The sequence below is a fragment of the Brachypodium distachyon genome, chromosome 2, assembly GCF_000005505.3.
Source record: "Brachypodium distachyon strain Bd21 chromosome 2, Brachypodium_distachyon_v3.0, whole genome shotgun sequence".
NCBI lineage: Eukaryota > Viridiplantae > Streptophyta > Magnoliopsida > Poales > Poaceae > Brachypodium > Brachypodium distachyon.
This window is the reverse complement of record NC_016132.3, coordinates 16,908,290-16,935,612: the sequence shown is the minus strand read 5'-3', so window position 1 is coordinate 16,935,612 and position 27,323 is coordinate 16,908,290. Positions and strand designations below refer to the sequence as shown.

Genomic DNA, 27,323 nt, shown 5'->3' with positions numbered 1-27,323 from the left:
CACATCCTTCACACATTGCAGCACCAACAACTAACAAGTGTGCATGCTATGTCAAAATTTGACCAGATTTTTTTATGTATTCCAACACCAACACATCCTTCACACATTCCAGCACCAACAACAAGCAAGTGTGAATGCTATGTTAAAAGATAGATCGCAAAACAGGATATAGAGAAAAAGCTGGCATAACATAAGTTTGTAGAAGTTGCACGTCACGACTACTGACCACACTAAGGTCCAAATAAGGTGTCTACTATCAACTACAGACATGGAATCACAACCATCCTTAGTGATCAACAGAGAGGATACATCCTGCACAAGATACTCCTTCTAATGCTTCTTATCTTTTGACGGACCCTTTGGAATCTTAGACAGGCATTTCTCGTCGAAGATGGCATAATATTTCTTCAGTTCGATCATGGCCTTCTCTCCATAAGCATCAATCTTGTCCTCATACTTCTCATACAGAACCGGCACGGTGTACAGCACCATAAAGACTGTGAGCAAGAAAGCCATAATCAGTAAACAATGGCAGTTTTAGTTATTGCACGTATACAAGTTAAAGATTGTAATAACAAACCACATTACCTATGTAGAACAAGGTCAGAAAATTGCAGGAGCTTCCAAGAGCAGAGAGAGTCCACAGACCTGCAATCACCTGAGAATAAAGAGGGCAGCACAAGTGCTTGATCAAATAACCAGGAATACCTTTAAACAGTGAAGGATAAATAGAAGTGAATCATGCAGTCAATCAACATACAATCAGGAATTTCTTTAGGTCACGGCCTTGGCCAATATCCCTCAAGCTAGCAAAGCCCCTGTTGATCTCGTATCTCAGTGATCGCGCAACATTGACAGCAAGGTCCTCCGGAATCCTCACCTCAGGAATGTTAGGAGGGGATCTGAAAAAAAATGCAAGCAGTAATTTACAACCACAAACTAATTTAGGCACCACATAACTAAAACGCAGAACATGTTAAGGCAAAAGAGGATTATCACATCCACACATCATTCATCTATTCGCCAGACAAATTCATGCTGGGTTAACAAGGCATTGTTATCTTAAATTTGATCTAGCTGTGAATAACATCTGAAGTTCAAAGATGCTCACTTGTTGATGAATGCAGAGGCGTTGGACCAGAGGAAGAGGATGCCCAGGGTGAGGATGAAGCAGTGGCACAAGAGGGTGAGGAGATGGTATTCCATGACCTCAAACAGCAGCCAGATGGCAGTGGCGCCCGCAAGCACGCCACCAGAGATCTTCTTGTTCCTCCATAGGAAGAGATCAGCAGCTGCAAGCATAGACCGTAAGTACAGGACAGCAACAGAGATACATGCCAACTTCCAAAGGGAAGGAAGAATCTCATGGTAACAGGGTTTAAGCGTAAAAGGCATACAGGTACAGCAATACGGCATCACAGTTCTACTGCTACTCTACTAAGACTACAGCATCACTGAAATCACTCTCAATCCAACCGAGTGGAACACAAGTAGAAACCTGATCGTACCCTATTCACAATACGGCGTGTTCCTCTAAAGGACCTGACTCGGAAAATCGCGGATCGAGACGCTTTTGACACGTTAAGAGCTAGTATTTCCATCAATACAAAATTTCCCCACAGAGGACAGCGAATCCGACCACGGGCGAGCAGTTCACAACTCAGATATGCGGAGCAAAAACCACCGATGTGGCCGGATCTACGCTACGCAGGCAGGAAGAAACCCCAGTAGCGCAGAAATGGAAGGAAAAGGCGGTTCTGAGGTCTGGACTCACGCTTGCCGCCGCCGAGGACGGAGTGGACGGGCTTCTCGCGGCCGAAGAGGCGGTAGATCTTGGCCTTGACGGCGGCGGCGGCCGAAGACGACTCGTCGTCCGACCCCGACGAGGACCCACCGTGGAGCTTCTCCGAGATCTTGTCCATCACCGACTCCTCCTTGTGCTCCGCCATGGCTTACCTCTGCTCTCTCCTTACTATCTCTCTCTTTCTCTCCGTTCGAATGCTTCTGTTCGGCGACGCCTTCTCCGCTTTTTCCCTTTCCCGTGCTCCGGGCCGCGTGTTTTGTGCGCCGCGTGACGCGTCCTCAGCCGTCGATCCCAGCACGATCGGCCGTGCAAGCCAACGCTCGCGGAAGCCTGCCGCTTAGGCGTTTACTAGCGTGGACGTAGCGCCTTTGTCGCCGCGCATGGCCCGCATGTAAGCCACTACTGCGCCTGTGGACCGGCTGCACGGAGAGGGATGCAGCGGCCGCGACAGGGAGGCGTCGTCCTCGCCTGCGGTGGGGCCCATGCTGTGGTAATGGGGTTGGGCCGCTGGGGGTGGAGATCGCGAGGAAGGCAGAAGCTACGTGACGACACGTGGCTGGTCGAGACGTTTCGCTGGCGATCCGTCGGTCGCTGCGTGCGGAGGGAGCTCGTAGGTCGGAAGCTTCTGGATGGACCTCTCGGGCTCGGTCACTAGCGGGGAGTTTTGGAAAAAGAAAGGAAAAATCTCGGGACTTTTCTTCCTTTTCTGGATATTCAAAATAGCTTGAGGGGGACTAGTTCAGCGTCGTGTGAGAAGCAAGTCAAGGAAGTATTTTGACTTCGTGAATGTTTCATTTTTCTAGACAGAGGTTAGCTCTGACGGAAATACGAGCAATTTATCACAAGATTTAATAGATAAAAACAGTAAATAAAATATGTGGAATATTGCAACCATGAATAATCCGCTACAGGAATTAATCAACATAAATAGTGGGTAAAACATGAGTAGATCAAACACATTAGTCATGCAAACATAATAACAAAACACATTTAAGGCAATAATTAAACATACGAACTGCAACATGGTCTCAAGTATGGGAAACAGTGGCATGTACGGTGCAGAGACGGAACCGCTCGTGTTTTCGTTGCCAGTCATGTTGATGCCGAGGATGTCGTCGACCTCCGGGAAGAAGTCGTCGTCGGGAAAGGAGTCGTCGGAGTCCAGTGCGTTCGCGGTGAAGAGGAAGGAGCCAGTAGTAGCGCGTAGCGCTCCCCAAAAACCTTATCGCCTTTCTCCCGTACAGGACTCGAAGAGGCGGGGTTCCGGAGGCCTAGTGTCCCACCTGCGGTGCACGCCGCGAGACGGGATGGGGAAGAACGGAGGCAATGTAATGCTCTGGAACGAGAGGAGGCAGGTGCTCTTCCTGTGTTCTTTTGGAGAGGAGTGACCTCTCTTATCTAGACAGAGCAAGCAACAGAGGGAGGCGAAAAACGAAGAGGCAATAAAAACCCACTGACAAAAAGATAGAGAAGCTCTTGACTCGAGACATTTCCGCAACCCGCGGCGCGCGCGTGTCGTGACGAGACGGAGGAAGAGGAGCGTGTAGGAGCTCTCTTCTTCTCATGCTCATACAACATTGGAAGAGCCCCCCTTATAAGTTGGTGCAAACTCTCTTCAACTAATAATGTGGGACTAAACTTTTTTCCCACCTATTGTCACACATGAATGTGTTAACATGGGCCTTTGGAATTTTTTCAGGAATTTATTGCACTACTAGAAATTAGAGTTTTCCCTCGAGCCCAAGCCTTCACCTAGAGCTGATTTCAATCCCCTTGGAACAGCAAAGTTATGAACAGTAAACTCTAGATAAAAAATGATTTCTGCGGAAAAAAAAAAGAGCAATATGCTTTACCTAGCGTTAAGTGTGTGCAGTAGGTGAAGAATGGCACGTTGGCTCCGAGGAAAACTGGGCCGCGCCATTTTTTTCAATCTCAATATTTTTGGGACATCGATATGGGGCCCTCAGCAAGCGCGCCAGTAAATTGGCCCGTTCACGAGAAAAAAAAGGAAAAAGGCCCTCTTTCTCCCCCAAATCCTCCGCCAACTCTGTCTCCATCAAATCCTCCTCCCCGCTAGCTCAGCTCGCCGGCTCGCCGCCCCCTACAGTCCCGCTCCCGCCCCCCTGCCGACCTCTCCTCGTTCCTTCCCTGCCGACCTCTCTTCCCTTCCATCCTTGCCGCTGTTCCTGATTTGGCTATGGCGCCTTTCCTCGTGGTGACGGAGCCGCGCTGCCCGACGTGACGGAGCCTCGCCGCTGGTGGTGAGTGAACCGGAGCAGCGCCCGTGGTAAGGGAACTGCAGCAGCGTCGCCTGTGGTGAGGGAGGCGCTCCGCGTCCTCCAGATCTGACGGCCAGCGACGCTACCCGTCTCCTCCAGATCTGACGGCCGCTGGTGACTGCATCGACCCAGCGTTGGTAACCCACGCCCGGCACCCCCTTCTGCTTCGATGACGACCCTATCTGCTAAAACGCGCTCCCCCTGGCCGGCTCACCCAACCTCCGCTCTGCTTCAAAGGTTCTCCCTCCCTCTCTCTCTCTCTATTTGGTTGATGTGCAGGAGAGTCCCTGGATCCAGATCAGGAGGAAAAGAGATATGAGACGCCTAGCCAGCACCAATAGAGATCAATCGATGCAATGCAGGAAAGGTATTTGTTGAAATGCTCCTTCCATGACTTCTTCGCATGCCATTTTTTGTCTTCATTTGCAATCGTTGTACTGAACTGCATCCAGGTGTGCAAAGAGCTTATGTTGAGAGCCGAACATCTGAGCATGTGCAAGAGTTCAGAGTGAAAAATTTATTGACAGCTATAATAAATAACAAGGCCAGTTTCTAACATGTCTCTGTACGGGCTTCCTAGCACTTCAGGAGCACATGTAAGTACTTAAGCATTTCTTCCGCTGAATCTTCAGATTACTTGTTTCAATAAAAGTTTGCTCCATTACCAATACTTTATTGTATGAAGTCAACTTCTCAGACAAAAATAAGAAATATACTAGACTTATGTCATATTTTCTGTTCTTTTCCTGGAGCTGTAGATTTTCTCTTTTGATTCATTTATTGGGTTTGACAATTGACCTAACGAGAGGACTAAATCTCTAAAGTACCATTAAATTATGTGGACTTCAAGTGGCTGTACTGAGTATTTGCAATTGGTCCTTTAATTGCAGCTCGTGCATAAGCGAGTAAACCTTAGGTTGGTCCATAAAGTACCATCAAATGCCTATTTTTGTTGTACTGTATGCGTGCTCCTTTTTTTTTCATTTTTCACATTTTGCTCTTTTGTTTGCAGATTATGGATAGTAGCCGAGATCCTCCATCTTTGTGCGTACAAGAACATGCTGATAATCTATATCTTCATGTATATTTTCTAAAACTTGTGATGGCTCCTTCCGAATGAAGATATATATTATTTCTTATTTGTTATGTGAAAACTGTGATGAGCCCTTTGGGATGATAATGATATACATATGCTTCTGTGTTATGAGAATTGGTGGATATACTTGTGAGAGGGTGGGGATGGGCTTGTATGATCTTTTTCAGATGTCAATATTGTCTCATTTATAATTGTTGCTGCCGAAATTTTTACCATTATTTTCAGAAGATAAACTTCTTGTCTCCATTATTTTCAGGACCACAATGCGAGCTTAGATGTTTCTGCACGAGACTTGAATATTGAAGGCATGTTCTGCAAGCTGCTATGTTTTTGGTGGTAGCAACTGTGTAGCTGCTGAACTATATAGCAGATTGATGTTTTTTGGTGCAACAAAATGTAGTTGCTTATCAAAGACCGTACTTTGTATGTTGATCGTTTGATGGGCTGTGATGTACAATATAGATTTCAATATTATTTGAATGAGGCTGAGACCTGACAGTTTCATGGTGTTCATCATCAAATTCAGTTTTGATTTATGCCTCCAATAATTTGAACGTTTAGTATGAATTTGAATTATGGTGAATATGAATTTAAATATGCATATATGAATGATGGCAGTGATGATTTCCCTAGAGTTTAATTCAAATTAAGGTAGTAAAAATACTCTAGGGAAAGAGGACAAACCTGATAGTATCATAGGGTCCCACAACCTTTACCTAGAGCATGTGAGGTAAAGTAATGTTTCCCTGGAGCCAGTCAATTAGCCCCTAGGTAAAGAGGTACTGTCCCTAGTATCCTTTACCTAAGCCCTAGGTAAATCCTTTACCTATGGTTTTTTTTTGCCTTTCACCTAGGTTGGACTATAAATTAAATAGTGGGGTGGGCCACATAAATTCCAACAAGCTCGACACGTGATTGACAATTTGACATCGTGGGCACATAAACATGCCTTCTTCTTTTGGCAGCACGTAAGCATGCCTGTAGTTCTAGGCATCCATGAGTAAATTTCACTTTGTTTCCCAAATATAGCACGGATCGAAAGAGATAACACGGGAATGACTATTTTTCCTTGTTTTAGTTCATTGAGACTTGGGTCAAGCGAAAACAAGCAGTTCGCGGTTATGTGACAAGTATCAGGCAGTAACCAAAACATGATCATACAACTGGCATATAAGCTCAGCGAGTATCGCAGGACACAAGAACGTTTTTTTCTTGACGGTATAAATGGGAAAAAATAACTATAATAAAGAATTAAATAATTATCCAACAATTTTATGACCCAAAATATCCCATATGAGATATTGTTTTGCTTCTTTTTGTAACTGTTTGTAACTATTGTATCGTTATTACACACATCATGTGGAGTGGGTTATTTGTGAGTAATTATGTAATCCTACGTCCCACTCTTTTGCGTTGCAACTGTTTTGCAGTCTTCTTCTTCAATACCATATGATACACATCCATGGGTGCATTCTAAAAAATAAAATAGAAAAGAAGTTCCCACGTGGCCACTGCGTCTAGTAAAGCCATTAGACGATGGTGTTGTCCTTATTGTTGGGTTGTAGGCTTAATGTTTGTTGGTTGAGGCAACTATATCCTTTACATTCGTATTTGTATTCCTCTTTGTAAGTTCTCCTTACATATTAATACAGAAGTGTACGCTAGAACGTATATTTGTTTTAAAAACCATTGCATCAAGCAACTTGCCTCTTTATAGTAATTAAACTCTGTTTATAACCTTGAAAATGCAAAGAAGTTGTTATAAAATGTCTAAGTAGAAACATGTTGACATCTTTTCGGCAAGTGGCATGATTATAGTTCTCATGTATCTTAATTTGTTTCGAATATGCCGGAATTTACCCTTTCGTCGAGGACTCGTGGAATAATAGCTCTATTGGGCACAGAAACAACCAACCGGGAGCAAAGCGAAGTCTGTCATACATCATATGGAATGTGTGAAAAAACCCAAATAGAATAGTCTTAATGGGAAAAAAAATGACATAATTTGAAGCGGGACAGTGCTGGGTTACTTTCAGCTAGTGACTAGCACATCAACAGTTGTATGACACGAGAGCTGTATCCCTTTGAAGTGGCACACTTGACGTTTGAGGACAACCCATGCTTTTGGTTTGGTTCCCAGCACACGATCCGGAGCCTTTAGTGCTGTTTCGTTAGGTTTAACTTGTGTGCTTTTGAGTTTTGACTTTTGGTTTATATAAGATAAAAAATAATCATATTTATGTGATTTTGGCTTTTAACATTTTGTTTAGACCATCATTTGAGGGCATCTCCAATGTCCTTCTCAGTTGTCCATTTGGGGTTCTACGACAAAAACACAGCCCAATGAAAACACCGTTTATCCAAAAATGGTCTACATCTCTTTTTTCTTTCCCAAATGTGTGAAGAGAATAAGAAGTCTCCATTTATGCAAAACTTAGCCAAACTTTGTCCACTTGTCCTATTGAACCACGTGTTAAAGACTCATTACATGAACAAATGTGAATTATCACGAGAGAATTTAATACTCTCTCCGATCCTAAATTGTTGTCGAAATATTACATGTATCTAGACGTTTTTTAAGAATAGATATATTCATATTTAGGCAAATTTGAGTCAAGAATTTAGACAAACCCATCCAATTTGTACAGGGAAATGGTGAGGACAAAAATAAAAAAGAAGGGAGGCCGACAGGGACGAGATATGCCACGTCGACTCCCGACCGACCGAACTCTCCCTCGCCACCTCTCCCCTCTGCTCTCTCTCCCGCCTCCCGAGCTCCACCGCCGTTCGTCCACCAGTTGCGTGCTCCCCTCTGCACTCCTATCTCCAGCCGAGCCATCCCCCGCCGCCGTCTCCTCTCCTCACCACCCCCATCAACAGCCGCGGCACCCGCTGCCGCGTCCCAGCCGCGCGCGCCAAGCTGCCCTCCTCTCCGGCCTCGTCCGACCAGACCCCGGGCCGTCCGCGCCGGTGAGGGAGGGAGCCATGCCGCCGACCGCTGCGGAGGGAGGGTCGACGTCGGAGGCAACAACGGCGACGACGTGTTCCTCCCCGGCCTCCTCCGATTTTTTGGCTAACGCAGGTTGGCATCTTCTGTGGAAGCAAGTTCCTGTTACAGCTGCTATGGCTGTGAACCCTTTGGTTGCATTTTTTTTCCCGTTAGATTGACTGTTCATCAATTCCTTTATTTTGCAAATATTGGCAGACGAACCTCTGATGTAGTAAAGATCATGTTTCATCTAAAGAAATACCAAAGGATTTTTTAGAATTTCTTCAAGTGATCTATGTACAAGAACAACTACACATATCAAGGTAATCCAGTTACATGGAATAAATTGCCAGATCGTCTGAGATTAAGAATTGGCATGTTACAACAGATAAATTAAGGCAGGAGAAATCCAGTTAACTCCAATCCAGTGCAAGGGAGAGTGTAGAACACAAAGTAGATCTCATAGGTAAGTACTGAGTCCACCCGTGGTAGTAAGGGAACCAGAGCGAAGGATATTGCTGTTTAGCAAAGGGTGCTGATAGGTAATTACTTCATTTGTTCTAAATTTCTGTATCTTCTCACAAATAACTATGGAGCTTATGTCAATGCCGATGTTTTCTTATCTGTCTTCTCCAAGTCAATGTCAGTAGCGTGATGTTCAGAGGCTTGCACCAATTGGAAGAAAATTTGAGGAAGAGACTAAAAGGCACAAAAATAAGTATTCTGATTTCTGGTCTAAGAACCTTGGTTCTTGCATACCGTGTCTTGGATGAGAAAGAATATCAGAAATTTGCTGAAAAATTCCACACTGCCAAAATATCTGGAAGTGCTGACAAAGATGAAAAACTTGAGGAGGCTTCTGACAACATCTAGCAGGATTTGCTTCTTCTTGGTGTTACTGCTGCTGAAGACAAGCTCCAGAAAGGGCACTTGTGAGCATGTGCATTTATATTCAGGTGCCAGAATGCATTGACAAGCTTGCACAAGCAGGAATTAAGACATGGGTGCTGACGGGTGACAAAATGGAGACAGCTATAAATATCGGGTAAATATTGTATTTCAATGATCAAGGATCTTTTAGTACAACTGGCTATTGTTCTAAAGAAGTTAAGAAGTACAAATTGGCTATTTCCTTTTCTGATTCTTGTTCTTCATCTTCAGCTTTGCATGTAGCCTACTCAGACAAGGGATGACACAGATAATCATCACCCTGGAAGCACCTGACGTCCTTGCATTGGAGAAAAGTGGAGAGAAACATTCGTTGCAAAGGTGAATAAATGATTATATTGTTTTTTTCCATCCGCCCGCGGAAAATAATTATATTGCTTTTGTCACTGAATTATTGCCTATTTTGTAATTTGCTGCTTACTACAAACGGTAGGAAGCTGAAGCTTACTGATTTTGGACTTGCACGAGAGGAAGCTGTGACTGAAATGATGACAGCCGAAACTGGGACATACAGATGGATGGCCCCAGAGGTCGGAAATCACACTTTTTTGCCATAGCTACTTAATATTACTAAATTACTAAATTATCAACTGAAGCCAAAATAAAATGTCTCATTAAATATCTCAGCCAAATTGTGATTTATGCTTCAGCCTAAACCTATACTTCGATATGTATGCCCAATTTGCTGGATATAGTTTTAAGAGTATCATGGTTTCAGAATATACAAAAATCTGATGCTGTAGCACTGATCTGTGTGATAATAAAACCTGACTCATAGCATTTTGTTGCAGTTATACAGCACTGTCAGTCCGTCATGCTTCGACGCGGTGAGAAAAAGCACTACACAAATAAAGTGGATGTGTACATCTTCAGCATCGTCCTGTGGGAGTTATTGACCAATAAAATGCCATTTGAAGGCATGCCGAATCTACAAGCTCCATAATCAGTAAGCATGAGGCCTTTATTTGCTACAAAATGATATCGCTTCCTTGAAAGTAGTTTTGTAGCAGTTGTGTAATTCCGTGACTCCTTACGAGTTTTAACTCCCTTAATTAACTTTCCAAAGTATCCTTGTCAGTTAGTAATGTTCCCTTCTGCAATACTTTGCATGTTTTGAAGTTTTTAGCTACAACAATTGCTTGGCTACTTCTAATAAATTGTAGACTAAATGGTCATTTTTATATTATGTTTTCATGGAACTGTATTGTATTCTGAGTCCATTATACCCACAGAGGCTTTGTTTTGATCCAAGGAAACACGTCGGTGAGATTTTGGTGTTAATTATCCTTATTTGTGCAAGAAATGTTTGAGGCTGGAATTGAAGATGGGTGATACTATTAGTTTCAGTTCCTTTTGAGAAGATATACATGTAGAGCACAAACCGGATCAATAGAAGGTTACATAAACATATACGGAGTAGTTCCATGTTACACACTATTTTTTAAAACAATCTACTGCACTGCCATTACTAGTAAGCATGCACAAGATATTATATTATCTTCCGTCCAGTGCGTTATGAAGTGTAACATGTAAAAGGCACATGACCGTCTACAAGATCTCGCCCCCACCCTCCCCTGTTCTTCTCTCGCCCAGTTGCCCCCACCCTCACATCTCATGTGAAGCCTCATTCTCTTTTTGAGTCCACAACACTACAGCCACACCGGTTTCCCAATGCCCGGCTCTCTCATGCCACCTCCCTCCCCTCTATTCCGCCCTCCCCCCTCCACACAACCTCCCTCGTTCCCCTCCATTGGGGGCCACCCCCGAACTTCCTCAATCTCTCGCATCTCCCCCCGTTCTCCGTTACACCCTTCCAAGATCTCTCCTGTCCACCCGGCCCCGCCAGCCACCTGTCTTTCCCCTTTCCTATTTGCATATTCTTTCAGTCTTTCCCTCTCTCTCTCTCTCTGTTTAAAATTAGTTAGCATGCCTATGGCATAATTTGTTAGGCTAATATTTACATATTTTCATGTATGTTACCACATTTACATAGTTCCGTTGCTAAGATGAACCATAGGTGAGCTAGCACGGATGGATGCGCGGCTTGCCTGCTCCCCGGTGATACTCCTGCCCATGCTCCCGTCTTCATCAACAATTTTGATTTTATTAATAGTAACAGACAAGGATACTATATAGAAGAATTTGTTTTGCTGTGCCCTCTTTTCCCTCGGAAGGACAAGAACTTCTCCTTAAGCTCCAGAAAGAACTATGGGCTTACCTAAAGAAATGAACAGCTAGCTTTGGCCTGCTCATAGAAGCAGAGAATTAACACATCACTGGATGGCATGTTATAGAAATGTATAAGCAACAGGTTGAACTTGCTTGGAATAAGATGGTCAAAGTAAAAAAATATCTATTCAATAACAGTACCCACTGGGAGTAAAACTTATATTATGCTGCAAGGATAAAAAATCTCGAGGCCAAACATTTTTGTTCTCTCAAATCGCTACTGAAGCTCTTAATAACATTTCTCATTATTGTATCTTAATAACACATTTCTAACTATTGTTACCATTGATTCACTCAAGGACTTCACTGTATTTGCCTCTCCCAGCTTTCCGAATAACTTCATAGTCATCCTGCTCACTATTTGGAGAAAAAAGAACATGAGGCCTAATCACTACAATCTGGTGCACCATGAAACAAAACGCTAGAAGAGAAAGCATCTCAGAAACTGAAAATCCTTGCACGCAGCAACATCAAACTTCGATCCAATTCTTCTCACCGTGAATACAACATGTATATTTCTATATTCCCAACAGTGGGCTACCAATTCCAAGTTTCTTTCCAAGAGTGAAGTGAGAGCCTGGTGCAAACCTGCTCACTATTTGGAGAAAAAAGAACCTAAAGAATCTGAAACCAATGATTTCTGAAATGAACTGTGGAGAAGGTAGAGCACATAGCCCAACCAGCTCTTCCAAGAGCCGCTCCTTTGTGCTTGTTGTTTCTTACTCTGCGCTGAGAGCAAAGAATTTCTCCATTGATCAGTCACCTAATTACAAATGCTAATTTAATTATACAAACACAAAACTGAAGCTTCAGATGCATCTTCACCGGAAAACCACGCGAACATGAGTCGGACGTGACACAAACAAACTTCAATTGCACAAAATTGAAACAACACATCTGCACCTCATTCAAATCAACTTTAGCTTGAGTAGATTTCAACTTTAAGAAGAATATAATCATCAGGTCAATACAAACAATATGACGATAAATATTGTGACTTGGATGATGTGTCGTAGGTTTGGACCGTTATAACAAAAGAATGTCAATGAATACAAATAGGATATTGCACCTTATTTCTATACGAAGCATGCAGAATGGTGAATTCTATACATACTTGATCAATTATTGTTCCAGGACCTGAAAAATTAACCATCATAAGGAGGTTCATATCCTCTGCATTTTGCTGCTCTACTTCAAAGTTCAAACAATAATAACCTAACAGAGAATATTGTGGATATTATTCAGTGCGTCGATGGTTAAGAAGGGAAGGTGCGGCCGACGTGTGCCCATAAAATTTTCCATATAAAAGCAATGTAAGAAAAAATAACAATTAAGCCATATATACTGCTATTAATGTTGTAACAAAAAAATTAAAATTGGACTATTCTTTGCCCAGAACACCCATATACTGCTATTAATGTTGTAAGAAAAACATTAAAATTGGACTATTCTTTTCCCAGAACACCCATACGGTTTAATTTAGTGTTGAAAAGTTCAGTGTTAAAAAGTTCAGAACGGTCACATGCACAGGACTGTTATTTGCCCCCAACACCCATATGTGATCTTCCATTGAACAGGACATGAACGTCCTTATGACGGTCACATTATAATTTGCACTTCAAGAAAAAATCACACTTTTCTTCCATGAACAGGACATGATCAAAATCCTTAATATCCTTTGAAAAGCGACCCTCTTGTTGTAAACTTTCAACTTCTGTTTGCTCTTCCATGAATAAAAAGATTCATATGGGAAACAAACTGATTCTCTACCAAAATGACCCTACAAAGGACCCTAACCCTTCACTGCTATATCATGAGAAAATGACCCAGAAAAGAAAATTGGTGCAAATGTTTGTACTCTCTCCGTTCCATAATTCTTATCGAAATATTACATGTATCTAGACGCTTTTTAGGAATAGATACATCCATTTTTGAGCAAATTTGAGACAAGAATTATGGAACGGAGAGAGTACATTGCAAGCAAGCCAGAAAACAGGACAGCAGTCTAAGGCATGCTTCCTTTGATCAAATACGCAGTATTTCTGAATTTGCCATCCTTCTGGGTAAAACATCACCATGCTTGCAGGGTTCTACCACTTCTTATCCGGTGTCTTTTTCAAACAAGAGAAATCATCAGAAATTTAAAATGAAATACTTTATGGTAAAGTGGGAGTGTGCGTCAGGCAATGGTTTCAGTTAAATGTCTCTAATTAGAGCAGTATATGGTAAGGCAGGTGCAGTTGCCACCTAAAGGCAGAATTTATACGACTTCACTTCTCGACAAAATCAAAGATAAATATATTCAGTAACTGCAAATGAATTGAGGAGAATTCAAATAAACTATCCATGACATTGGGGACTACTAAATCATCTATGATATACACAGAATCAATTCAACCAAAATTCAGAGAAACATAAGGTAAAATCTTATTCTATTTTTAATCATCATATGAACTATAGCAAATTATTCTATTTTCAATCATCATCCATGCCATCCATGCCCAAGTAAACCGAATCGAATTATATAGTTGCAAGTAATCAATTGTGAACTACTACTAAATTAAAGGCAGCATTAAAACAGAGATAACAAGACAGCGCAAGGAAGAGAAATCACAACCACCAAATCTGAGACTCACGGACAAGCAATAACAAATGATTTATGGAATCAAACGCAGAATCAGCGATGAAGCAAAGCCTAAAAATTCCGTCGGGATGGCATCACACCGAAACGAATTTCAGAGGCAATTTCAGAAGCAAAGCCTACCATTATATGTATCTCTTCGAAAATTCGTTGAAATTATAGACTGACACATAATGGGAACTCACGGTGTCACGGAATTGAGGACCCGGGAGACTCTAACGGCGGCCATGGATCGCAGGTGGAGATCGCCGGTGACGGCTGGCAAACGGGCGTGGCGGGCAGAGGCAGGGCCGGAGGGCCTGGTGGGAGGCGGGTCAGAGGAGGGCCTCGGAGGGGAGGAGGCAGCGTCGGCAGCCTCCTCATCGCGTGCCTCCGACGGCGTGCGCGGATCGTAGGTGGAGATCGCGGCGGCGGCGGCGGGCGAGCGGCGAGTCGGACAGAGGAGGGTCGTGGGGTGGATGAGGCGTCGGCGGCCGCTGGGTGGCGGGGCAGAGGATGGCCGCGGTGGTGGGAGGTGGCGGCGGCCGCAGAGAAGGGAAGGAGATCGCGGCGACCAGGGGCGAGCCAGACAGAGGCGGGATAAAGGAGGGCCGTGGGGTGGAGGAGGCTTCGGCGGCCGCTGGGTGTTGGGGCAGAGGAGGGCTGTGGGGGTGGGAGGCGGCGGCGGCCGCAGCGAAGGGAAGGAGATCGCGGAGTTGGAGGCTGTACGGGTGAGGAGAAAAGAAGAAAAACGGTTCGGAGTGGGCTGAAAGATTTTCCTGCGGGTGGAATTTCAGCCTCAATAGTTAATCACTAAATGCACTCGTTTAGCAAGTAATTCATGTTTTGTTAGGCTGATTGTGGGGTTATTATTTGTCCGTATACGTTTAGTTGGGTGGACGTTGGGATGAATATATTGGTGCCTTTATAAGTAGCAGAGATAGAGAAGTAGAGATAGAGATAAAGATAGAGACGAAGTGGCTATCCATGGATTCAGAAAAATGCTGCTAATTTATGTCCAGCGTTCTCACTGGAACATACGGAGTATATAACATTGTTACATAGGGGGAAAAACAGATAGGGGAAAAAAGTCCGTCCCAGTACCCTCCAGCTTCTATTATCCCGTCAAACGCACATAAATATCCCGTCAAACGCACATAAATAAATGCTTTTTTGTCTTATAAACCAAAAGTCATCTTTTTTGAGAAAAACAAATTAAATTTAACCAAATTGGGACCTTTGTGTGTCTCTTTGACTCTTTGTTTGTTCGGCTTGTGACGGACGGCCCAGCCAGCAGGGGGACAGAGAGTCCAGTAACAACGACGTCTCGTCGTGCTTCTGTCCGGCAGAACCGTAGACAAGAGAGAGCAAGCTCAAGACCCCGGCTACCATCCCGCGCGCTCCTCCCGTCCCACCTTCCGATCCCCGAAAAATCTAGCCTCCCCGATTTTTTTTTCCGCCGCTGCATTCCTTGCGCCCCGCCGAAGGTACTTTACCCCAGCCACCGTCTCCCATCCCCTTCATCGCGGCGGTCTTCTCTTCTGCGGGCTGGTTGGCGCACGCGTCCCCCGCGCATTTCCTTTTTTTTTTTTGGCGAAAAGTCCCCCGCGCATTTCCGGGAGGGGAAATGCTCGGGAGCTTAGGGTTCGGTGTCTTGGCCGATTCCCCCCCTGCGGATTTGGGAGGTTTTGTCTCACCGCCGCGCTCGTGTGATGTGACTGTGTGTGGATAGATGGGCGGTGTTTTTCTTTGGTATGTGGGGTTTTTGGTTTCGGGTTGATTGCTGAGTTGCGATCGATGAGGAATGTTTGTTGGATGAATGATGGCAGAGTCGAAATGGAGAATCCCCGCCTAGAGGAGCCGAGAGATGGGAGCAGCACGGCAGAGGGAAACGTGGTACCCAGCAATGCATCTCCATGCGCCTGCTTCTTCTGGAAGCCCCTCAGCCTCGTTCGCTGGCGACGAGAAACCTCTGCGAATGGCCGCTGTGGGTGTTGCTGCCCACTTCCCGCCGGCGCCTCCTGGCAACCAACCTCGTACGCCTGCTTCTGGAGGTCCTGCAAGGTGCTTTTTTTGTCATTCAAGTATTGTTGTTCTCAAGTCAGCTTTTGCCGCTTCTTTGATACTGAACAATTGGGCATGCATTTCGAATCCATGTTGACCCTGTCTCAGCCTTGCAATTTTGCAGAGAAAGTTGTATACCATCAGTACGAAGTGTTCCAAACTCTCCTATTTAGTAAGAAAATATACCACTCTTCAACTATACTTTACAAATATTTAATTATTTTGGCAATTTTGTTTCATACATTTACTCTCTTATCCCTTCCATTACGTGCTTTCCCATTTTTATGCATCCAAGGGTGGGGGTTCAACATTTGCTCTTTGATATGATCTTAGCCCGAAATATGCTTGGAGATGGTGAGTCCATTAGCATTCTGAAAGAAGCTTGAGTTTCAAGACAGTTCAAGGTGACCCCATCTGATGAAACAGATGGTAACTCCAACATGCGTGTTGCTTGCGGAACTCCAAACTCTTCTGTAAGTTCATTTTTTATCGACATAGGTGCTCTTACTAATTCATAGAAAAGATAGTCATGGAAATGAAGCCAAATCTTCTATGCTGAATTCTATTTTTACTTCTATGCTGCCAAATCTTACGGAACTGTTATCTTGAGGACTGCAGCTTTTCTTAATGCCCGAGATCCCAACTGACATGCTAAAATTAACTACCAAAAAGTGTCCAAAGTTTAACCTGCTAATTTATTCCTGAACTGAAAATGATAAGAGAACTAGTTTTAAGGCATTATGTATGGTGGAACTAGATATGTGTAATGCGCTGGTGGGCTGATAGGGTGAGCACAGGGTCATGTTTCACTCCCTAGTGGACCTGCTGGGCTGCCTGAATATATTATCCTTTTGTTATTTAGGGTTTTGCCATTTTTGCATTTAAATTTGTACCACACGTAGTGTTTTGCTGTAACATGCTGGTGGGCTGATAGGGTGAACACAGGGTCTTGTTCCACTCCTGGGCTGACCCAGCCGGGATACATTTTCCTTTTGTTAGGTTTTTGGCATTTTTATGCATTTAAAAACTAAACGTTACTGTTTTGCTGTAATGGGCTTGGTGGGCTGATAGGGTGACCACAGGGTCATGTTCCACTCCTGGGCTGAATCCAGCTGGATAGATTTTCCTTTCTTACTTAGGGTTTTGGCATTGTGTTTTGCCCCCGCCCCCCCCCCCCCCCCCTGCGCCGCCGCTCCCGCCCCCTCCTCCCTCCTCAAAAACAACTATTTTTATTTTGATAAGAGACAATTTTTTTTTGCATACTACAGTTGGTGAATCAGAGTCGCCGTGTTCGTGAGCCCCGAACGGAATTGTTGGGTGTGCTAACAACCCCTTCTCCGATTTGCGTATCGGAGATGTTTTGCTCTCGTCGAGCCCGACCCGAGAACCGCTTCGAAGCTGCAAAACAATTCTCTATTCCCAAGAAAGCAAAGGTGTGTCAGGGATTAATGCTATATCTTGTACTCCTAATACTATGTAGTTCATGCATGACATGAGTTGCATCTTTGTGATAGGCTGTATAGCCTGGCCACTTTGATATTCAGGCTGCCTACATGTTAGTATGTTACTCCATTGTGTGAAAGTAAGGAACTTCGTAGAAATAACATCAGTTTTCTAGGTTGTGTATAATATGCAGATTGCTTTGCTGTTCAAGAGAGTGATCGTACAAGCCACCAATACTTTGAAAACTAAAATTGGCTAACTGGTCTGCACATTAACTGCACTGTATTATCTTTCCACACTTTTTGCCTACCTTTATTGAGCTATCAGGACATTGACATTAAATTATCTCTCTTATCTTTGTAACGTGTTAGTTATACTTGTGTGCTTGGAACCTATGCATTTTTGTGAAACTGCTATTTTTGTTCTGAAATACAGTTTGTATATTTGCTTATGGCTAATGCTTTCCTTATATACAATTGCTTGTCTCTACAGGTTAAGCAAAGCCCATTTCAGAAACTTCAGAGATTACCAGTTGGGTGCCATCTTGATTTTGACCATGATCATTTGTGTTCTATCAATCACCTTCGGGAGTTCTGGTACAGATCTCATGGTGGTGTTCTTGTCGATGATAAGGTAGGAACTATGACAGTAGCTTGGCAGTGTCATGCTATTCCAGTTTTCCACCTACATTCTTGTTTGTTACTTGCTAGTACTTTGGTCTACTGGCACTGTGAGATGTTCTAATACTTACTTTACATGGATGTACATTGTACTTCTATAAGTACATCTTTTGCAGCTGTACCATGTTAATTTTTAACTCCTCACAACCTGAAAAGGACACTGTGTTTTATCCATGTATCATGCAGGAGCGTGTAACAAAGACCGTCTTATTCACAATGTCTGTATGGCCTGAAGTCTGCAAACCTTTCCTAATTGTCACTCCTCCTCCTTCTCTATCCTTATGGGAGGATCAGTTCAATAACTTGGCACCATTTATCAATGTTGTTATGTATGGTGGGGGGAAAGACAAGCTCAAATCAATCCAAGATTTGGAATTCTATGATAACAGAGGCTGTACTATGTTGCAAGTTCTCTTATCCCATCCTGATGCTATCTTAGAGGTAAGTACTAAGTATCTCATTGCTAGTTTTAGCAAGCAAATGGTGCTTATCTATTAAGAACACATAGATTGCACCCATATCATATTAGTGTAGTCATCACTGCACCCCTAGCTCATCTCTTAAAAGCTTATATTTTTTATTTGATCTTTCTGCCATGGCACAGGATATTCAACCTATAGCGCGCATCGGTTGGGAGGCAATCATAGTTGATTGTTATCAAAACTCTGCTTCAACATATCTTGAACAACTGAAGAAACTTTCTGCTGATTTTAGATTGTTTCTTTTGAGCTCCCCAATCAAGGTGCGTAACGATAGCTCTTGTCTGCGAGGTTACTATTGTACCATAAATAAATAAGCCAAACCAAATCTTGTTATTTTGCAGGATAAGCTCTCAGAGTACATGAAACTGCTACCTTTCCTTACTGGAGAGCAAGAAAATGACAATTACGCTGACACTACTGATGCCGTTCTTATGTCAGAAACAAAATTCAGAGGTCATATTGCGTATGAGCGGCAATCAGATCCATTAAAATATTTGGAGTACTGGGTTCATGCAAACTTTGCACGACTGCAGCTAGGGATATATTGCTCCGTACTTCTTGCAAATTCATCTACCCTCCAGTCGCAGACGGAAACAGATAGCATTGGAGCTCATTGCCACATTCTTATGTCTCTCTCAAAGGTGTGCAAATTTAAACGATTCACGCTCGCATGATTGTCTATATTTATTCTGTACATGTACCTTTCTTCTTCTGCAAAGTTATTGACAAATTTGCTGGCTTTGATCTGTTCTTATTGTTTTGTTACAGTGTTGTGATGACCCATGCCTTGTTGGTGAACTCAACCACAATCGAACTGAACTATAGATGCTCGAACTGGAACTATAGATGCCAGAGTGCACTCATGTGGCAAGCTGCTGCTGCTTGAAAATATGCTTAAAGAGATAAGGAACAACAGGTTAAGAGTCATTATTCTTTTTCAGGTGGGATACTCATGGCATTACCCTTTTTTACTTATGACCTATGTGTGCTGTAATTTACTCTATCTTTGATCTCTGTAGTTGTTCCATGTTGTACAAATAATGTTACATCCGGCCTATGCTAGAAAGACTGATGGTAGTCAGTAATAGACCGGTTAATGTTCAAAAGAATTCTGTATGTTATTCGTTTGGTTATAACCTAGTACTGTACTGTATATGGCCCTGACAGGTCCAATTAGGGGGCCCAACCGGTGATTATATGATAACAGGTATAGGCACCTCGCCTGCTCCTTTTTAATCCATATGACCTCCGTTTTTAGAACACTGCTGGCCATACATTTCTGTTAGGTGCATTTACATAAAATACCAAGATGCTATTCATGTTAGGTGTATTTACATGAGTGAACATGGTGTTACCATGACGTGCAGAAGAATTTATGTTAGCAATTAATTAACAATGCAAAGACATTTAATGTGATAATCTCTTGCTGGCATATAAGCCCCACTTTACTTTTGGTACGAACATGTTACCTGAAGTATTCATCATTGTTGTCATGACTTTTTGAAATTTGTGACTTTGAGAACACGCCTTAAAGTTTTCTCAGTTCATTTTTTGGCTACAATGGCAGTCTGGTGGAGCAGCTGGAAACCCAATAGGTGATATTTTGGAAGGTGTTGTGCATCACAGATTTGGCCGAGAGTCATATGAACGTGTTGAAGATAGTTCAGCAATTTCAAGTAAAAAGGCTGCAGTTGATATGTTCAATGACAAGTCTAAAGGGAGATTTGTTTTTCTGATTGAAAGTCGTTCATGCCTCTCAAACATTGAGCTATCATCTATTGATGCCATCATCATATATAATAGTGACTGGAACCCACTGAATGATCTGAAGGCTCTTCAAAGAATCAAAATAGAGTCTCAATTTAAATATGCGAGCATTTTTCGCTTATACACTCCTTTCACGATAGAGGAGAAGAGGCTTGTGCTTGCAAAGGAGGGCATACCCATTACCAACATCCAGGATATAACGTGTAGTTTAAGCCATTCCTTGATCAGATGGGGTCCATCATTTCTCTTCACTACGCTGGATGAGCTTCAGCAAGACAACTATGCAAGTAAAAGTTCTGAAAGGGACACAAAATTAATGGATACAGTAATTTCAGAGTTTGTAACGAGATTACCCACAAATGCTGAAGACAACAACAAAATAAATAGCACGGCCATATCAAGAGCTAATATGAGTGGGGATGATTATTCAAGAAACATTACTCTAATAGGGGAAAAGGAGAGAATCCCTTCAGTGGATGGAGATCCATCGAAATTTTGGTTACATATACTGGATGGGAAATCCCCTTGTTGGAGCTATATGTCTGAGACATCTCAATCAAGCTGTAGAACGTTAAAGAATAGGGAAGAGCCAGCCAACGTTCCTGCTGAAGAAGCTGGTGAAGCCAGAAGGAAGCGTATAAAGATTGACGGAAATCACGCTATATCAAGCCTTGCTCCTCAACTACTTGATGACACAGAACAAAATTTAGGTATGTGATCAATTGTAACGAGAGTACACTTCTGCTGCAAATAGGCATATACATTCTTCTGATAGAATTTTTTTTGTTCTAAAGGGGTGAGAAAACTGATGGGCACACCGAACAATCTCCACGCGAAACTTAAGCAAGAGCTGTCAGAAGTAATAAAGGTGCTACAATTGCCGGTATGCATTTCTTAGTCTTTTCACTTTCTCTTTGTTTTTCATTCTGACTCGCTATTGGCAGGATGCGCAATCAGAAGATTAGGGCTGCCAATATCTATGTTCGCTTAAATTTTTTAGTAGTGACTGCCCACGACTACACCTTAGTGGGGCTCCATGTTCGGCCTAATTGGAGTAAGACCTTGACAAAAATTTAGAGGTGTAGTTATTCATGGACTGAGGGAGTAACTGGTAACCAGATCTAATATGTCAGCTATGCTATGAGTCAACACTAACCATCAAGTCTTACAAAAGTCACAACTCAAGAGTCAATATTGCCTTAAAACACTCACTCAAGAGTCAATATTTGAAGTTTCTGTCACTCTCACCTCTACAAAGGTAAAACTTGTGCTGTAGGAGAGCTTCAAGTATTAACGGTTCAATTCTGGCACATCCTTGAGAGCTGTTAAATATGCCTGTTCGAGGACTGGATTAGGGAAAATAGTAGCCTGAAGTAGAAAGGATGTGTTAAAATAGCGTTTTGGTACTTGCATATGGACAACAGTTGTTGATAATTGTTCTTTGGATTGTATTACATGCCTCTTGCATTTGTTTACTAATCTTACTATTCATAAAACTATCTTTTTGCTTTGTTCTCCAACCGCTTCTTCATGCTTACCTGATCTAACAAGTGTCTTGTATAATTCACGATTGCAGGATAACGTAAGAGTTATGGCCGAACAATTTCTTAATTATATGTTGAAAAATCATCTAGTTTTATCAGAGCCAGTGGGTATGTTGCACGCATTCAACATAGCCTTGGTAAGAAAGACATACACAAAATTGTTATGTTTTTGCTTTTCGTATTTGTATTTGTGAGATATGATAATCTTCTTTAACTATTTGCTTCAGTGTTGGCGTGCTGCTTCTTTTCTCAAGCATCAGTTAGATCAGAAAGAGTCACTCGCCCTTGCTGAACAATTCTTGAGAAATGAGTGCAATGAAGGGCTTATAGCATTTATGTATGGAAAATTGAGGATCCTGAAGAAAATGTTTCCACGTAGAGCTGGTGAAAGCAGCATCCGTTGTAGTTCTGATGGCATTGGTTTACCAAGAGCTGGTTGTTCATCAAGTGTTATTCCTGCAAATGATGATTCAATTGGTCAGGTATTGTCTTGCTAATTTTGAAATGCATTTCTGCCAATCATATTGTATTATAAGTTTCTCTTTTCTGGACTTACCATACATCACAACTATGTTCTGATATCAACTTGTGCTTTAATTCCAACATTTGGCAACAGTTAACCTGAAGCTGCCTTATTTTGAACCTTTGGGTCTATGCATCTCATCATTCCACACCCATGGCACACCACAACCAAGGTGGGGGCTATTGTGGCAGCAGCTTATGGTGCACAGACAGGATTTTGGAATTTCAATAACTTGCCATTTAGTTAATTGCCATCTTATCTCTAGCCAAGCTTGTTAGATGCACCCCTGTTTAGGTGGATGAAGATACTACTTCCGAATAACCAAATAATAAAATTCTCATCCTCGCGTCTACCTTCCCCCCCGGCTGAGCATTCATCTCTCCCCCTTTTCTGTTCAGCTTCCCTTACTAATCTATCTCCACCAAGGTACCACCAGGCCGCAAGCCTTCAAGCACGCGGCATTCTATAGCTCTCTGGTGTGCTCCCTCCCCAAGGAACACAATTAAAAACTACTCCCTCCGTTCCATAATATAAGGCGCCCACGCATTTTGAGATCTAACTTTGACCATCAATTAGACCAAGAAAATATGAATTATGTATTATTAAAATTATATCATCGGAAACTTCTTTCAGATATGAATCTAGTGGTATAATTTTTATAACACATAATTCACATTATGTTAGTCTAATTGGTGGTCAAAGCAAAACCTTGAAATGCGTGCGTGCCTTATATTATGGAACGAAGGGAGTACTAGAACAACTCGTCCTACCCACAATTAGCATGGAGCAACCCCAGCAAGATAGCTCGGTTTTAGATTCTTAGTTATCAACTTTTTTTCAAGCATGAACTACCGTCTGTGCTCTAGGCATTGACACTTTGACGGTGAGATATGCTGTCTTTAGAAGAACACATTCTTTTTGAGCAAGTATCTATTTCATTTGTCAAAGAGCACTTCAAAGATGTGTTCGTTGACACAGCTAATATTTATATTGCAGCTTTCAGAACTTGCACATGGTGGTCATTTTCATCTTTCATACTTCACTGGTGCTTAAGGCTTAGCTTTTTTGTGTTTCCTCTTGTAATTGTACTTGTCATATTTATGTGTTCTCTGTTGCTGTATCTGCTTGAGTGATGCCAGGCAACTGATCACAGACACCTTTAATTTTTTATTTCAGGAATCTCTAACTGGTGAGTGTAGAAATACTGAACATGCTGAGAGGGATAATATTGCTAATCCAAGTATGTTGCTGGGAGGTACAATTTCTGTTGTTAAGAGAGTTAGTGCAAGTAATGATGGCACTCTTTACGCGGACCAAGTCTGCTTGGAGTTACCAATTTTAGCTTCTTCAATCCCAACGCGGGACGATCAACCGGCAGAAGCAGAAGGAGCAGGTATCTTGGGTGCCGTGGCAGCTCAGGATTTGCAGCCTGAAATTCAACCATCGACCTCAATGCAGGATATTCCATCTGAAAGTATTCCCGTTCATCAAAGTGTAGAACCTTCACTAGATCCACATCCAGGAGTAGAATCAGCACACACGTCTGATGTGGTGAGAGCTCATGATCTGCAGGCCGAAATACAACCATCAGTCTCAATGCAGGATCCACCTGCAGAAGCAGGATCTGATGTGTTGGGCACCACGTCAGCCCAAGGTTTGCAGCCTGAAATGCGCTCATCAACCACAAAGCAACAGGTCCCACATGAAAGAACACGCTCTGAAGAAAGGAGACAGGAAGCTTTTCTGCCAAATTTGGCACCTCGTCCTGGGCAGCCCACCCAACTCTCTCCAGTCACAACATCAGTGTCTAAAAAGCCAAGGATGGAAAATGAACTGCTGGACTGGTTAAAGCATCAGCACACTTTGCTTAGTAAAGACCATGAACAGAAGGTTTGCTTGTTTTTATTTTGTCTACTTTTCTTTTACTGCAAATTGCATGTGCTACTTGTGAGAGTTTTCATTTTCTTCCTTGGCTGCACATCTTGAACAGAGATCACGGCTTCTAGAAGAGTACAACCAAGAAATTGGCAAGGTCTTTGGCAAAAAAGAAGAAACTGACAAGGTAAATTCGAAGTATGGCTCATTGGTACTAGAAGAAAAAAACACTTTTCTCCAGGGCAAGAAGGAGCTTGATGATATCTACAGGAAAGTTTTTTTTAAACCAATCAGTAGCTGAGAACTTTCCAATGATTTCCAAACCATCATCTGCATCTCAAGGTATCCATCTCACCATCGCTAGTATCACTCAATTTGATTTCCAAAATAATTTTCTGGGCATGTAGCTAGCCTTTTTTTTTCCTTTCCAATCAGTAGCTGAGAGCTTGATCGCCGTTAGATAATCTGTTCTTCATGCAGATATGTGACAATCTACCTTTTTTGTCTTGATTAATCTATAAGATGGAGCATATTGTTCTTTCCTGATTCATCAATATGCCAGCACCTTCTGTGCTATATATTTGGTCGTTTTGTATAGTGAACCAACTGATGATGCATGCAGATCTATAAGGACCAGGAAGTGCCATTCCTCTATCTCTACTCACTTCTTTTCCCTGAAAACCAAAGGAAAACTTAGATGCAGGATCTGTTACACTTAGTTAGTTTGCTCAAATCTTTGGATCATGCGAGTAATGGTTTGTTTTTTCCTTGTGTAATGCAGGTGGAGTAATGGAGCAGCAGCTTGACTCTTCTTCAGCCACTCAAACCTCAGTGTCACCAGTTATTTCGTCAGTAGACATTCTACAACCAGCAAGACCCTATGTCCGACCTTCATTGGTGGCTCAACTATCATCGTCACAGACTATCCAACCACAACCAACTATACCTAGCAATCTCTATGGAGCCAGCACGTCGTCACATTTTGTTCCAGCATCTGTGCCACGTGGCAGCTTTGTAGCACAACCACGTATTGTCCAACCACAACCAATCTTACCCGGCAATCTCTATAGAACAATGTCACCACCTTCTATGATGACGAGCTACGGATCCATCGGAGCACAACTACATGCTGCCACACCTCATCTCCAGCAATTCGGTATGCGACCACCATATGTGGCCACTCTCGCAAACCAGCAGCACCTCTCTGCTACTCCAGCGGAGGAACAGTATGGCGCTGGTATTATGGGAGCGACAAGTCGGCAAGCAGGTGGCATATTGACCTCTATGACTTCAAGTTCGGTTCACCACCATACAATATCATCAGCTTCACGGTTACACCCAGCTCTCCCAGCAGCATCCTCGCTACCATATGGTCGGCGAGATTCGTCCATGGCCAACATTTTGCGGTCATCTAGTTCAAATCCTACTTTCATGGTAGCCACCCAGCAATCATCAGATCCCAACATAGTCTTGGGCAGCACCGCATATCCGCTGAATGCAGCACCAGGAAGCTGGCATGCTGGTGCTCGAATAGCTGGTCGTGTCAATCAACCCGGCTCCCAATCGGCATTACCGAATGCGCATCTGCCAGCTAGGCTGGGTATGACTAGCAGTTCTGCAGGCACAGGCCAGGGACCATCCACCAGTCATGTGCCTGTCCGACGACAGCGACAACGGTGAACAGCAGCGAGAACCGATTTGCACGTTGTTACTACTTGGTCCGTGTGCAGCAACTGCCTACCTAAACCTCTATTTTTTTTGCGCATCTTGAAAATCTGGCTTGTATTGACTTGTTGGTTTACATTACCTGTACATGCATGTGACTCTTACTCTTGACATGCGGTGGTACAAACTATACATAGCTGATGTGCTGTTGCTGCACCTGCTTAGTTTGGTTTACCTTGTTTTCAATTATGCATTGTTGGGTCTGTGACCGGCATGTTAGAGCATACCTTGGTTGTCTGATGGATGATGTTCCTTCACTCTGGCGGCAAGCAGGCATGCATGAAGCTGTTTCCTGCTGCTGCTGCCGTGTTATCGTATCATTTTTTTTTGCCGTGCAAACGGTAGTATATTTCTGCTGGCGAAATTTCCCAGTCCAGCTTGAGTTTGGTCTGATCTGGTCTGGTTTGGGGACTCTGGAGAGATTTGTTCGAGCTGGATATGCCGCTGATGTTGGTGCATCAGCCAGCGGCATCTGGCCTGGTTTTGGCAGTTTGGAGATATTTTTTTGAGCCAGATATGCTGCTGATGTTGGTGCATCAGCCAGCAGCAGCAGCAGCGGTTGTTGTCTGTCTCATGCGATGCAATAAGAGCGGTCCGGTGCAGGTGCTTGTTTGGTTTGGTTTCACTAATTCCGGTACTCGCTCAAGTTGCAGACTTCAGCATCTCACTGGTTGCGATTTGGCCACTGAGTATATGTGCGAACATATAAATTTAAAGAACAACCTACACAATGTACCTCTTTTAACTTCCTCGAAAAGAAAAAACCTCATTTAAAAATTTCTCCCTTTTGTTCATGGAGGAAGTATTTGCATGAAGGGACATTTCTCCTGCGACCCTTGTTTGTACGAAGGTCTTTGTTTCCGCTTCCACTCCCACTTTTCCTCATGAACCTCACGCAAAATTGGTGATGGCAAACGACGGTTGCAGGATAAAACTTCGACGGAGGAAACCCTTTAAGAACACACCTCTATGCATCGCCCTCTTCATCGGACACATGAATATGGAACAAGGCACGGTGTGTCAATTTGTTCTTGCAGACGGGTTGATTGGTGAAAAAAAAATTAAATCAGATATTCGTTGTTATAGTTTTCTTTCGAGCAAGTGATAGGAGCTTTACCTCCTAGAAGAGAGTAATATTTGTAAACAAGTCGTTTTTAGACGGAAGATGTCAAAAACCTCAAACTTATCAACAAATGTCGTCTTTCTGCGTGAAAGGCAAAGGAGCCGTGCTCCAATTTTTCCACAGGGCTTTAAG

General features: G+C 43.0%; 3 protein-coding genes and 2 long non-coding RNA genes across 9 annotated transcripts; 3 read left to right on the top strand and 2 right to left on the bottom strand.

Moving 5' to 3' along the window:
- Positions 1 to 44: 44 nt before the first annotated feature.
- LOC100846402 (reticulon-like protein B1) lies at positions 45 to 2,049 on the bottom strand. The gene is made up of 5 exons (XM_003568015.4): positions 1,775 to 2,049; positions 1,112 to 1,292; positions 761 to 902; positions 589 to 658; positions 45 to 497 (listed from the first exon to the last, which is right to left on the bottom strand). The coding sequence occupies exons 1-5, from the start codon at positions 1,947 to 1,949 to the stop codon at positions 331 to 333; spliced, it is 735 nt and encodes a 244-aa protein (XP_003568063.1). The 5' UTR covers positions 1,950 to 2,049; the 3' UTR covers positions 45 to 330.
- A 1,745-nt stretch (positions 2,050 to 3,794) lies between these two features.
- Positions 3,795 to 5,700, top strand: LOC100846096. The gene is made up of 4 exons (XR_730419.3): positions 3,795 to 4,450; positions 4,536 to 4,679; positions 5,096 to 5,164; positions 5,436 to 5,700. It is a non-coding gene; the product is annotated as an uncharacterized LOC100846096 (long non-coding RNA).
- A 2,184-nt stretch (positions 5,701 to 7,884) lies between these two features.
- Positions 7,885 to 10,402, top strand: LOC112270564 (probable phospholipid-transporting ATPase 11). 5 transcript variants are annotated; one of them, XM_024458267.1, is made up of 6 exons: positions 7,885 to 8,261; positions 8,385 to 8,491; positions 8,557 to 9,213; positions 9,330 to 9,437; positions 9,550 to 9,646; positions 9,908 to 10,402. In XM_024458267.1, exons 3-6 carry the CDS (start codon positions 9,107 to 9,109, stop codon positions 10,010 to 10,012), a joined length of 417 nt encoding a protein of 138 aa, XP_024314035.1. In that variant the 5' UTR covers positions 7,885 to 8,261; positions 8,385 to 8,491; positions 8,557 to 9,106; the 3' UTR covers positions 10,013 to 10,402. The 5 variants fall into 5 exon arrangements, with proteins under 5 accessions (XP_024314035.1, XP_024314037.1, XP_024314034.1 ...); XM_024458269.1 differs by having other exon boundaries at positions 8,385 to 8,710; positions 8,816 to 9,213; XM_024458266.1 differs by having other exon boundaries at positions 8,385 to 8,710; positions 8,806 to 9,213.
- A 1,141-nt stretch (positions 10,403 to 11,543) lies between these two features.
- On the bottom strand, positions 11,544 to 14,679 carry LOC112270565. Its single transcript, XR_002962823.1, has 2 exons — positions 14,172 to 14,679; positions 11,544 to 12,482 (listed from the first exon to the last, which is right to left on the bottom strand). It is a non-coding gene; the product is annotated as an uncharacterized LOC112270565 (long non-coding RNA).
- A 541-nt stretch (positions 14,680 to 15,220) lies between these two features.
- Positions 15,221 to 26,254, top strand: LOC100845794. The gene is made up of 17 exons (XM_024458270.1): positions 15,221 to 15,452; positions 15,795 to 16,029; positions 16,154 to 16,502; positions 17,298 to 17,462; positions 17,965 to 18,105; positions 18,339 to 18,593; positions 18,757 to 18,894; positions 18,976 to 19,275; positions 19,403 to 19,427; positions 19,460 to 19,575; positions 20,202 to 21,111; positions 21,196 to 21,284; positions 21,978 to 22,082; positions 22,173 to 22,427; positions 23,645 to 24,358; positions 24,459 to 24,685; positions 25,125 to 26,254. The coding sequence occupies exons 3-16, from the start codon at positions 16,470 to 16,472 to the stop codon at positions 24,642 to 24,644; spliced, it is 3,432 nt and encodes a 1,143-aa protein (XP_024314038.1). The 5' UTR covers positions 15,221 to 15,452; positions 15,795 to 16,029; positions 16,154 to 16,469; the 3' UTR covers positions 24,645 to 24,685; positions 25,125 to 26,254.
- The last annotated feature ends 1,069 nt before the right edge of the window (positions 26,255 to 27,323 follow it).